The sequence below is a fragment of the Furipterus horrens genome, unplaced genomic scaffold (genome assembly GCF_987537825.1).
Source record: "Furipterus horrens unplaced genomic scaffold, mFurHor1.1.pri manual_scaffold_4, whole genome shotgun sequence".
Taxonomy (NCBI): domain Eukaryota; kingdom Metazoa; phylum Chordata; class Mammalia; order Chiroptera; family Furipteridae; genus Furipterus; species Furipterus horrens.
Genome location: NW_028327174.1, coordinates 140,989,224 through 141,003,433, shown reverse-complemented (window position 1 = coordinate 141,003,433; position 14,210 = coordinate 140,989,224). Strand labels below are relative to the sequence as shown.

The window sequence follows — 14,210 nt, the reverse complement described above, 5'->3', positions numbered from 1 at the left end:
TCTTGCGATGACGCTGGAGTGTCCTCTCCAGTGAAGCTGAAGCTGCAGAGCCTGGCCAGGGGGATATGGAGGGTCTGCTGTTGCCCATGCAGCAGACCGCCCCTCTCTTCGCAGCTGAAGGGTCCAAGGGAAAGACGGAGTCAATACAGCTTGGCTTCAGGTGCGCCGCAGGAGTTGCCGGTGTTGACTACAACGTCAAACCGCCTTAGGGACTCCGGCTCCGGATTTTCTGTCGGGGTTTACTCCCTTAGCCTTTCCCCTGAAGAGGTATGCTGCAAGGCAGCGGAGGTTTTTTGGAGTCAGAGTTTTCCTTCTCTGGATATATACCTTAATCTACAAAAGTGAGCAAAACCTATATGAAATTCCCCTAGAGAAACAATCCATCTCTGTTCTTCAACTTAAAAATTCTTCAAGATTTGGGAAAATAATTCAAGTTTTTAAACATTAGCTATAGTATTTCAGAGATGGAAGTGGAGCAGGGAAACTGAAGATCAGAATTTGAACATTCCATGGGAAATATATTTACTCAAATATTAGACTTAAATATTGAAGCCAATCCAAGACAGTAACAGAGTTGGTGGAAGCTACACTAACCTTCTCCCAGGACCAAACTTGAATTACAACTAAATTATAGAAAAATCATCCTGAAAAACCAACTGAACACTAACTGGAGAGAAGCCTTATAGCCAAGGACATATGGAAGAAACTGCATCACCACAACGAGACTGGAAGGAAGTGTGGGGGCACAACACAGCTAGCTGGGTTCCCAGAGTGGCAGCTAAAGATCCAGAGTAATATTTCAGCAGCTAGAGGGTTCCCACTGAGAAGAGTGGGGTCTAAACCCCAAGCTGGGCAACTCAGCTTAGAGTACCAGAACCAGGAAAGGCACCCAAATAACATACATCTGTGAAAAGCAGTGGAGTTTCTGTCTGCCAGGGAGAGATGACTAGAGAAAGAGAGAGCCTCTTAAAAGGCCAACACAACCAAGACTATTTTATGCAGCAAGTCTATTATTTGAAATTGAGGAAGAAATGAAAAGCTTCCCAGACAAGAGAAAGCTAAGGGAGTTTCTTAACACCAACCCAGTACTGCAACAAATGTTAAAGGGCTTGCTTGAGGAAGAAGGAGAACAAGGGGGGGGGGGCAGAGGAAAATAATTTTAAAATAAAATGGCACTACATACATATCTATCAATAAACACTTTAAATGTAAATGGCTTAAAGGCTCCAATCAAAAAACTTAGAGTAGCTGAATGGATAAGAAAAAAAGATCTGCATATATGCTGCCTCCAGGAGACCCACCTCAGATTGAAAGATATACACATACTAAAAGTAAAAGAATAGAAAACGATATTTCATTCAAATGGAAAGGGGAAAATACTGGGGTAGCAATACCTATATCCAACAAAAGAAACTTTATAATAGCAAGGCTATAGTAAGAGACAAAGAAGGACACTACATAATGATAAATGAAACAATTCAACAAGAGGATATAACCCTAGTAAACATTTATGCATCCAACATAGGAGCACCTAAATATGTAAAGCAAACACTGATACATATAAAGAAAGAGGTCCACAGAAATACACTCATAGTAGGGGATTTTAACACCCCATTGACTTCAATGGATTGATCTTACAGGCAGAAAATCAATAAGGACACAGTGGCCTTGAACAACATGCTAGATCACATGCACAAAGCATGTCACTCCAAATTGATACCTACAGAGCATTTCATCCCAAAGCAGCAGAATATACATACTTTTCAAGTGCACAAGGGATGTTTCTAGAAGAGGCCACATTTAGGACCCAGAGAAAGCATAAATAAATTTAAAAGGATTGAAATCATATCAAGCATCTTCTCTGAGAATAAGGCTATGCAACTAGAAATCAGTCACAAGAAGAAAATTTAAAGAATACAAAGACATGGAAGTTAATAACATGTTATTAAACAATGAGTGGGCCAACAATGAGATCAAGGAAGATATCAAAAAGACACCAAATACAAGTGAAAATGAGGACACAACAACCCAAAATCTGTGGGATGAGGGAAAGTAGTTCTAAAAAAGATATATATAACATGATAGGCCTATCTCAAGAAACAAGAAAAAGCTCAAACAAATAATCTAACTTCACAGTTAAAGGAAATTGAATAAGAGCAACAAACAAAGCCCAAAGTAGTAGAAGGAAGAAAATAATAAAAATCAGAGCAGAAATACACAACAGAGAGTCTTTTAAAAGTGATACAGCCCTAGCTGTTGTGGCTCAGTAGATTGAGCGCTGGCCTGTGGACCGAAGGGTCACTGGTTCAATTCCCCAACAGGCCACATGCCTGGGTTACAGCCCAGGTCCCCAGTTGTGGGCATGTAAAAGGCAATCACACACTGATGTTTCTCTCCTTTTCTTTATCCCATCCTTCCCCTCTCTCTAAAAATAAATAAATAAAATCTTTTAAAAATATATAAAAATAAAAAATGATACAAAAGATCAATGAATCTTTGAAAGATAAATAATATTGACAAACCTTTAACCAGATTCATCAAGAAAGGGAAAGAGAACCCAAATAAATAAAATCATAAATGAAAGAGGAGAAACAACACCTGACACCAAAGAAATACAAAGGATTGTAAGAAAATACTATGAAAAACTAAATGCCAACAAACTGGACAACCTGGATGAAATGGATAAATTCCTAGAAATATACAATCTTACAAAGTCATATCTGGAAGAATCAAAGAATCTGTATAGACAGATTACACTTAGTGACATTGAAGTAGTAATGAAAAAACTCCCAACAAACAAAAGTCCTGGACTGCATGGCTTCACAGATGAATTTTCATGAAATATTCTGAGAATAACTAACACCTTTCCTTCTCAAACTACTTCAAAAAGTTCGAGAAGAGGAAACTTCCAAGCTCATTTTATGATTCCAGCATTTTCATAATTCCAAAACCAGATAAAGACACTACAAAGAAAGAAAATTATAGGCCAATATTCCTGATGAACGTAGATGCTAAAATCCACAACAAAATATTTGCAAACCAAATACAGGAATACATAAAAAATATCATATACCATGATCACGTGCAGTTTATTCCAGGAGTGCAAGGTTAGTGCAGCAATTGCAAATTAATAGACGTGATTCACCACATAAACAAAATAAAGAATAAAAACCACATGATCATACCAATAGATGCAGAAAAAGTATCTGATAAAATCCAGCACACAATTATAATAGGAACTCAGCAAAGTGGGTATAGAGGGACCACACTTAAACATAATGAAGGCCATATATGACAAAGCCACTTCCAGCATCATACTCAATGGGCAAAAAACTATACATTTCCCCTTAAGAGCTCAAAAAAAGAGATGTCTGCTTTCACCTCTCTTATTCAACATAGTACGGAAGTCCTAGCCATAGCAATAAGACAAAAAGAGAAAATAAAAAACATTAAAATTAGAAAGGAAGAAGGAAAACTGTCTATTTGCAGATGAGAAGATACTGTACACAGAGAACCCTAAAGATGCTACCAAGAAACTACTAGAACGCATCAATGAATTCAGCAAAATAGCAGAATACAAAATTATATGAAGAAATCAGTTGCATTTTTATATGCCAACAATAAACTATCAGAAAGGAAAATTAAGAAAACAAACCCATTTGTAATTGCTTCAAAAAAATACTGAGGAATAAATCTAGTAAATGTTGTAAAAGACCTACACTCAGAAAATTATAAGACTCTGAAGAAAGAACTGAAGAAGATAAAATACATGGAGGTACATACCATGTTCATGGATAGGAATGATTAACATCATAGAAATGTCCATGCTACACAAAGAAATCTATAGATTCAACACAATTCCTATCAAGACTCCAATAACATATTTCATAGAACCAGAACAAATATTTCAAAAATTTAAATGAAACAACAAAAGGCACTGCAGAGCAACAGCCATTCTGAGAAAGAAGAACAAAGTTGGAGGAATCATGTTACCTAATATCAAACTATATTATAAGGCCAGGTAATCAAAACAGTATGGTACTGGAATAAAACAGATACATAGATCAATGGAACATAATAGACAGCCCAGAAATAAACCCACACCTTTATTGTCAATTAACACTCGACAGAGGAAGCAAGCACATACAATGGGTTAAAGATAGTTTATTCAATAAATGGTGCTGGAAAAATTGGACAGATAATGGGTTAGCCAGGAATTTTGTTTGTTTATTTGCCTGTTGTTTGTAAGATGGCTCTAGTAGTGCTTAATTGTCTTTAACTTTATTCGAAAGAGTTTTGTTAGGTTATTGTGCCATTTTTTTAAAAACATAAAAATTGGTGAGTTTTTGTGTAACCATTTTAATATTGAAGATGGAAGAAAATAAGCAACATATTTGGCATATTATGCTTTATTATTTCAAAAAAGGTTAAAATGCAGCTGAAATGTAAAGTAAGATTTGTGTAGTATATGAAGAAGGTTCTGTGACTGATCTAATGTGTCGAAAGTGGTTTCCAAAATTTTGTGCTAGAGATTTCTTGCTGAATGATGTTCCACAGTTGGTTAGACCAGTTGAAATTGATAGCAATCAAATAGAAACATTAATTAAGAACAATCAATATTATACCACCTGGCAGATAGCACACATACTCAAAATGTTCAAGTCAACAGTTATTGGTGAAAATAAAAAATATGTTTTTTATTTTATAGAAAAAAATCATATGGTCTTTTGGCCAACCCAATACATGCAGAAAAATTAAAATAGAGCACCTTCTTATTAATTTTTTTAGTAAGAATAAGAAAAAAATTAAAATGGATTAAAAACTTAAATATTAGACCCACAACCATAAAAATTCTAGAAGGAAACATAGGCAGTAACATCTCAGACATTGCTCATAGCAATATTTAACTGATATATCTCTTCAGGCAAGAGAAACAAAAGAAAAAATAAGTAAAACGGACAACATCAAACTAAAAATTTTTCAGACTTCTGGCCAAGATGGAGACCTAGACAGACACGCTGGGTCTCCCTCTACAACGAAGAAAAAATACAGCTACCTCAAAACTAGAGACAACCAGAAGTTCCAGAAAATTGAGCTGCATGGAAGTCCAACAAAAAAATAAAGAAAGAAAGAAGAAATACTTATCCAGACAGGTAGGCAGGGTGGAGCCAGGGCAGAGAGGATGCGGTGTGGTGGCAGCAGAAGCTGCGGCACTAGCAGGCCAGTGGAAAGCGCATTTCCACATTTTAAAAAGTCAGGTGGGACACCTGGGGAGCATTCCAGGCTCCTGACCAGACCCCACAGTTCACCATTCCAGCACCAGGGAAAATAAAGCCTCATTGCTTCTGAACGGGCAGAGGAAGAAATTGCCAGTCTCTCAGCAGAGTCTGCTTGTTTAAAGGGCCCTCATGGTCCTAGAACATCTGCAGACCCACCCACTCTGGGAATGATGGCCAAGACAATAGCTAGAGAGGCGCCAGTCCCATACAGAAGTGGGAGAAGTGTCTGGAAAAGGGGCAAGTGCTGAGCAAGCAGCATTGCTCCCTCTCAGACCCCTCCCCCACATACAGCACCACAATATGGTAAAACAGGTTGTCCTATACTGACAAATACCTAAGGCTCCGCCCCTTACAACATAACAGGAGTGACAGCTCTAAGACACAGAGGCAAACAAACACAGGAGCCTGTCAGAATGAGGAGACAGAGAAGTATGGCCCAAAAGAGGAAATGGATCAAGGTTCCAGTTGGAGAACTAAGTGATGAGGAGATAGCCAACCTCACAAACACATAATTCAAAACACTGGTGATAAAGATGCTCACAGACTTGACAGATGTGCTTGAGTATGGCAAACCCATAATGGAAGAAGTGAAGGCTATGCTAAGTGAAGCGAAGGAAAATCCACACAAAACCAATGGTGAAGGGAAAGAAATTGGGGTTCAAATCAATGATTTGGAACCTAAGGAAAAAAAAATCCAGCCAACCAGTACAGAATGAAGAAACAAGAATTGAAAACAATGAGGAGAGACTTAGGGACCTCTGGGACAACTTTAAACATGCCAACATCCAAATCATAAGGGTGCCAGAGGAGAAGAGGAAGAGCAAGAAATTGAAAGCTTATGTGAAAAAATAATGAAGGAAAACTTCCCTAATCTGGTGAAAGAGATAGATATACAAGTCCAGGAAGCACAGAGAGTCGCAAACAAGCTAGACCTAAGGAGGACCATACCAAGACTCATCATAATTAAAATGCCAAAGGTTCAAGATAAAGAATTTTAAAAGCAGAAAGAAAAAAGCAGAGTGTTACCTACAAAGGGGTGCTTTTAAGACTATCAGCTGATTTCTCAAAAGAAACTTTGCAGGCAAGAAGGGACTGGCAAGAAGTATTCAAGGTGATGAAAAGCAAGGGCCTACAATGAAGATTACTCTATCCAGCAAAGCTATCATTTGGAATGGAAGGACAGATGAAGTGCTTCCCAGACAAGGTAAAGCTAAAAGAGTTCATTATCACCAAGCCATTATTATATAAAATGTTAAAGAGACTTAATTAAGAAAAAGAAGATCAAAACTATGAACACTAAAATGACAACAAACTTACAACTATCAACTGAATCTAAAAAATAAAAACAAAATCCAACTAAGCAAACCAGAATAGGAACAGAATCATAGGTATGGGGATCATTTGGAAGGTTATCAGCTGGGTGGCAGAAAGGGTAGTAATGGGAAAATGGTGCAGGGACTAAGAAGCATAATTGGTTGGTACAAAATAGACAGGAGGAAGTTAAGAATAATGTAGGAAGAGATGAAGCTAAAGAACTTTTATGCATGACCCATGAACATGTACTAAGGGGTGTGGGATTGCTGGAGGGAAGAGGAGTACTGGGCAGAGGGGAGCAAAGGGGAAAAAAATTGGAACTATTTTAACAACATAATCAATAAAATATATTTTAAAAAAAGAACTAAAAAGTTTTTGCACAACAAAGGAAATCATCAACAAAGTGAAAAGTCAACCCAGGGAATGCGAGAATATATTCCCCAATACATCTTATAAGATTTTAATATCAAAAATTTATAAAGAAGTTAATAAAGATCAACACCGAAAATAAAAAACCCAATTCAAAAATGGGCAAAAGACCTGAAGAGATACTTCTTCAAAGAGGACACACACAGAAGGCCAATAGACATGTGAAAAAGTGCTCAACATCAGTAATCATAAGAGAAATTAAAACCACAGTGAGATACCACCTCACACGAGTCAGAATGGCTATCATCAATAAATCAACAAACAAGGGCTAACAAGGAAATGGAGAAAGGGGAACCCTTTTGCACTGTTAGTGGGAATGCAGATTGGTATAGCCACTGTGGAAAGCAGTATGGAGATGTTGCCAAAAATTAAAAATAGAACTGCCTTTTGACCCAGCGATCCCACATCTAGGAACCTATCCAAAGAAATTCAAAACACTAATTCAGAAGAACACCCTATGTTCATTGCAGCATTATTTACAATTGCCAAGATATGGAATCAGCCCAAGTATCCATCAATAGATGAGTGCATAAAACAACTATGGAACATTTACACAATGGAATACTACTCAGCCGTAAAAATGAAGAAAATTTTACCTTTTGCAACAGTATGGATGGACCTGCAGAACAATATGTTAAGTGAAATAAGCCAGTCAGAGAAAGACAAATACTGTATGATTTCACTCATGTGTGGAGTCTAATGAACAAACTGAACTAAGAAGCAAAATAGAAACAGACTCATAGAGAGCAGGTGACAGTTCTGGGGGTGTTAGAAGGTGGAAAGACTGAGCAAAAAGGAAAAAGGACTCATGGACATGGACAACAGTGTGGTGATGATCGGGGGGGGGTGGTTTAGGGGATAAATGGTAATAAAAAATACTTAAAAAATTAATAAAAAACAAAATTAAAAATATATTGAAGCCATAAAAATATTTTATAATAGAATATCCCACTGCTTGATGACTAATAATTCGTTTGTATGTAAAGAGTTTGTTAGAGGGGCTGGCCAGTGTCAAATAAGTCTTGAAAACTGCTACCTTGGAGATTTATAAGGCACATAAGCCATGTTCAAAGCTCTGAGATCCTACAGTAAGAAAATGTTGTTTGTTTAACGTAGCATCTTCCAGGTTTGTATTACTACACAGAAGCAAAGCACGCAGACGCTGGGGATACCAAGTCTGGGCTCTGAGGGCCCCGAGGCGGTGCCTGGGACTGTGTGCCCTGCCAATGTGAGGACACAGCATTCTCCAAGAAAGCAGGCACTCTCTTTTCAGAGCCACTGCTGCTCCCAGAAAGGAGAACGTTTCCAAGAAGAGTTGCAAAGAGGAAGAGACAAGGAACAGGTGAGGAAAGGGAAGTCAACAAGGAGAAGTCAGCAAGAAGTCGCAGCTCCACTCAGAACCCTGCTCTCCCCTTGGCCCAGGGGCATCTGTAGATGTCTCAAGGACAGCCCTCTGGACTGTGGAGATTATGAGACGGACAACCCTGAGATAGCTGCCCTCCCTTCTTTAATAAACTATTTTCAGCAGCAAAGGAAAACAAAAAAGCGAGAGCTTTCTCTCCCTGCCACCACCATCACTCCACCCCTCCTCAGATGTCTTACTCTCATCTTGCCAAACCTACATTTTCACTGTTTATAAGAGAAAGAAAAGGAACTCTTACTGAGAAAGGAGTGTTATCTTTGAAGCAAGGTCCATGTCTGCATCCTCGTTTTCTCCTGAGGTGCATTGATTACTATCCCAAGGAATATACTTTGTTACAGTCAATGATTTTTAAATATAATACGTGTATACTTAGAACAACTTTCAAAAAATAAAAGTATAAGGATAATTTGCCCCCACTCATTATCATTAACTTTTTAGTCCCTGCCAGAACCAAGTGCTTAGGTTTCTGACACTTCCAGTTACCATGGTGTCTTGGTCCCCTGGGGGTTATCATTCAGCCTGGCCACCTGTGGGTATTTGAAATCACAAAATCACTCCTATGACTGGCTTCAGTAAAACTACTTACTTAATTTTATTTCTACTATTCTCAGGTCTCTCAGTTACTACTTAATTTGTTCCATAGGTTGTAGAAAAAAGGCAGAAGCCACTATGCCACCTTAGCTCCAAGTCCTTGTAACTATTCAACCAACCTGAATCCTTCTTGGTTTTCCCCACAGATCATCTTTCTTGAGGAAAAGACTTGGACTGCTTTGCGTAAAAGAGTATTTCTCCATGATTGCTCACGAAAAAGCTTTAGCTCCTTTAGATGCCAGGCTATTTCAGGCCTCTATCTCATACATAGAAAAGGATGGTGTGAATAAAATATAATCAAATTAGCTGGTTTCCTAAACTATTTTCTCCACAGGAATGTGATCTGGTTTCCTACAGGGAGGCGAAGAATAGAGTTTAGATCATTTTGTGTGAGTTCCTTTGGGAATTTTCTAAGACAATCACAAGCTCACAGACCTGAGGAGTCAGGCCAGCAATGTAAACAGCTGTGCAGAGTTGGGTGGGGACTTTGGTGACTGGAGAACACGCCCTTTCCAAATATTGCTGTGGGATATGTGGGCTCAGTGTTGTCAGCGCTTCCGATTTTTCAATAAAAGCCAAAAATCCAGACTTGATAAAAAGTCTCTTGATGTTGGCAACTCATTGTTCAAGAATATTGTTTTTTACCCAACCCAGTTCTGTGGGTTGCGTAAGCCCCTTGTGCCTTCAGGGTGAGCCCAGTGCCCCACAGCCTTGGGCAGGTACAGAGATGGTGAGGAGTGAGCAAGAAAGAGAGCGTCAGTGCTTTCCAGACTACATTCCAGGTGCCTGCCTGTGAAGTGACGTACTTCCTTGAGGATAAGACATTTGTTAAGTTCTAGTCTGCTCAGGTTTCTAATGGATAGGTAATCCTACTTTGTCTTTCTTCTTCTTAGGTGGAAAAATATGGGCCCAGGAATAGCCGCACTAATTCAAAGGAATATATGCACCACCTCTATGTTCACTGCAGCATTATTTACACTAGCCAAGATTTGGAAGTAGCCCAAGTGTCTATCAGTAGATAAGTGGACAAAAAAGCTGTGGTACATTTACACAATGGAATACTACTTGGCCATAAAAAAGATGAAAATCTTAGTCTTTGAGACAGCATGGATGGACCTGGAGAATATTATGTTAAGTGAAATAAGTGAGTCAGAGAAAGACAAATGCCATATGATGTCACTTATATGTGGAATCTAATGAACAAAATAAACTAACAAACAAAATAGAAACAGACTCATAGATAAGGGGAGGGAGATTGCACAGCTAGGTGAAAAGGGTGATGGGATTAAGCAAAAACAACAAACTCATAGACCCAGAGAGCAGTATGGTGATTACCAGAGGCAAAGGGGGATGGGGGAGATAGAAGAGGGTAAAGGGGGGAGTGAATAGTGATGGAAGGAGATTTGACTTGGGGCAATAAACACACAATACTATATATATATAATGTATTACAGAATTGTACACCTGGAACCTATGTAATTTTATTAACCAATGTCATCTCAATAAATTCAATAAAAAAGTAAAAGAAAAATAGCCACACCAATTAAGTCTAGTGCTCTGACAGGGAGAAGGCTGAGTATGGAACAAACTCCCAGTATAAACCCCACTTCTCAGATAAGACCATCTAGGAGGCGTCATCTTTGTAGTTCAGTTTTAATGAGAGACCCCAGTGCTCTACAACTTCATAAACATTGAGGAGTAGGACTGGATAAAATGGAAGGGCCCATTTTAATTCATTTTGGAAAGTTAAAAGCGTCTTTAGATTACAGAGTAGCATCGCTAGCCTGCGGTGAGAGTACATAAACCCTTCTGGTTGCTAAGAGACCTATAATTTAATCCCCTTCCCCTGATCAGCACATGAAACTCAGCAGAAGGGAAAGGAAATGAAAGAGATTTTGATAAAGCTTTGAAAATAATGCCAAATGCAGCAACTGGAAAATCTCACTTTTAGACAGAAAGTCCCGTGGGAGGTGAAGGATTCCCCTCCCCATGATTTTCCTTCACTATGACTGGAAAATAAAAAAGTTCTTTAAAATTGCCTCTAAAGTTAGCATTTCCAGTAAGTCTTAAATTCCTTCCTTGCTTTCCTTAGGTCATTTCTCCTTTTCATTTTTCTATCAAACATTGCACAAACCTCAGGAACTTGGTTGTCCACTGGGAGAACTGTGATGTTAAAGCAGATCCCGTGCAAAGTGCCGCCATGCTGGTTACTAATGGAAAACGTGAACTGGACGTGTTGTGGATGGGAGCCTATATCATGCATAGGCGGCATGTATGCCACTTTCATATAGTTCACAGCATCCTGTAAAGCAAATCGAGACAGATACATGGGTGCCAATTTGCAAGGATTAGACTTTCAGAGATATAAGTCTAAAGGAACTATCATAATAATAATGTGGAATAGTATAAATGCACCATCATCAACCTGAGGATTCCAAAATGATCTACTTTATAAACCACATTTTTTTTAAATCAGGAGGAAAAAGGACAAAGAAAGTACGTAAATATATCAAGTACTTGAAGACAGCCAACTCTATAAAAGACAGGAGACTTGAATTTTAACTCAACTTCCCCATAAGTAGAGTTCATGTGAAAGCTCTACTAGTTCAAGTAGCTGTGTGATATTGGTCAAGCCCCTTTTTCCATATCTGTAAAATAAATGAAATGATAAAATAATAGTCCTTACCACACAGGGCTGACATACTCATTTACAACACCTAACTACAATGAGATTAGGCATAATTAGCCCCCAACTACAGATGCAACTGCTATTTAAGCACATTCATCAGCATTACAGTGACCACTGTGGAGTCTTCAGAGTAGGGTCCACAGGAGTAGGGAGAAGACTGATAAAAAATTTTTGGAAAGTAGTAGATGTTTTAGGTTGAAATGTGCCCCCCAAAAGGTATGCTAAAGACCTAACCCCTGGTACCTCAGAATGTGACTTCACTTGGGAACAGGGTTGTTGCAGATATACTTAGTTAAGGTGAGATCATGGTGGAGTAGGGTAAGCCTTTAATCTAATGTAACTGGTAAACTCACAATAAGAGAAGAGAGACAAACGGGAAAAAGATGGTCACAGGTGACAGGCAGAGGTCGGAGCAATACATCTGCAAGCCAAAGAATGGTGAAGGTTGCCATCAAACCACCAGATGCTAGGAAGAGGAAAGGAGGGATTCTTCTACATGCTTTCAGAAAGAGCAAGGCCCTGCCAGCACCCTGACTGCAGACTGCCAGACTGCGACATGTGAGGCAATGAATCTCAGTTGTTTTAAGCCACCCAGTTTGTGTACTCTGCTATGAGCAGTTCTTGCACACTGATATGGTAGGATATTAGACAAACTGAATTTGGTGAAATAAAAACATACGTGCCAGGTCCCTGCCATCAAAACAGTGCAAAAGTCTGTGTTGAATTACAAGATTTTGAAATCATATCCTACTTGATCAAGCACTGTCAAATAGATGTTGCATGCTTAATGTAAATGTACAAGCAGAAGGAATGAAGACATCAACCGCTTGTAGCAGATGTCAAAGACCATCATTCTCAAATGCAATAGTAGGAGAACTATGACTTCTCAGAGGACAGTTCCATCATGATTTTAAACATTTTAGCATAGCATCCTACCTGAGTGAATGACTTCAAGCCCAGGGCTGCAGGATTTTTGGTTAGCTTTGGTATGCTATCCACCATGAATAATTTCCCAGCATCCAAGTGTCTAAAGAGAAATATTGAACACACCAGCTCATTTTTCAAGTAACAAAAATTAAGTCAAATAGCCTATAAATTTTTTAAAAACTAAAAGAGCACATCATGGGAAGAAATAAAATATTAAGTTCCCATATTCTGTCTTTATATGTTGGGGACTCTAGCCTTAAGTCCAATCTCATTAATGCCATTCTTATCATTACTGCAAAAATATGTATAATATTTTATGCTTTGACATCATAAAAGAGATTTATTATTCTCATCCTAAAAATGTATTATGTACACGTGTTATCATGTATACATTACCAGCCAAAGGTATATTCATGCCACTTTTCTGGATTGGGATCATAGAATATGTCTATTTTGTGGTCTGCTATGCCTAAAAACAGTATTATAAAGACTCAGCAAATTTTACTGAAAACAAAAAAGAAGGATTCTCTTCAGAAAATTGAATTAAAGACTGTTTTAAGCCAACTAAGCTTAAGAACTATATATGCATAACTTACCCATTAATACAACTTTTGAAGGGAGGCATAAGTTTGAGATTAGAATAAATGCTAAATAGAATATTATAAGCTCATGTCTGACCAACAAAGCAAATGAACCACAGCACTATCTATTGACACTTTTGACTCTCTAGTCCTAGAACATAACCCTCAACTAACAGCCCAGGTGATGGCCTTTCAAGGAGATACCTGTGACTGAAAGAGAAAAATGGAGGGCTTGTTACTGTATAGAGCAGCTCCCTGTCATATGATTCCGTATCTATGAAATGTAGATGTTTCTTAGTTATGTAGGCCACCTCAGTTTCCTTGACAACCAAATGCCGAGAAACTCCAGGAGCCTCTTTGGGAAGCTGGTCATCCACTGGAGTGATATGAATGGTCACCACCTGGAAAGACATGATCTGTACCATTAACTTGAAGTATCAAAAAGACGCCAAAGAGAACACCACACAATCACTTAATCAGTAATTTTTGACAATTTTCAAAAACCATCATTAATATATACTTCCACTGAAATTATGTGGGAGCTATTAAGAATGCAAGCCAAAAATGGAATGTTCTCCACCCATTTATATTATATTTTAAGAATGTAATTACCATAATTATAGTTAGTGCAGTCAGGAGTGTTATGGAATGGGTAGTTCTACATCTCCCTTCCACCAACAACCTGTCCTTTTTTGACCACCCTCTACTCAGTCATTAATTCTAGAAACCTTAACATAACTTTTGGTTCATCCTTCTCTACCCACATATGTATAATATACCTCCCAGAGGTTCTGCTTATAAAATTCCAAGCCCCACTCCCATCCTAGCTGTCATTCCTACTGGTACTGGCCTAGATCCAGCTCTCAAAATTTCCTCCTTTCATTATTGCACTAGCTTCCTGTTAGCCCTAGCTTCAATAGCTAATCCAGACTTACATAGCTCTAGTGTTCTCTTTTTAAAAAGTACAAATCAAATCA

The 14,210-nt window shown here is 38.4% G+C and overlaps 1 protein-coding gene across 1 annotated transcript in view; it reads right to left on the bottom strand.

Moving 5' to 3' along the window:
* FREM1 (FRAS1 related extracellular matrix 1) overlaps nucleotides 1-14,210 on the bottom strand; it is a 165,517-nt gene that overhangs the window by 89,558 nt on the left and 61,749 nt on the right. The window contains exons 11-13 of the mRNA XM_090274092.1: nucleotides 13,438-13,634; nucleotides 12,662-12,752; nucleotides 11,171-11,338 (exon numbers count right to left, since the gene is read on the bottom strand). Coding sequence (XP_090130218.1) covers nucleotides 11,171-11,338; nucleotides 12,662-12,752; nucleotides 13,438-13,634 — 456 coding nt within the window. The remainder of the gene's footprint in view (nucleotides 1-11,170; nucleotides 11,339-12,661; nucleotides 12,753-13,437; nucleotides 13,635-14,210) is intronic.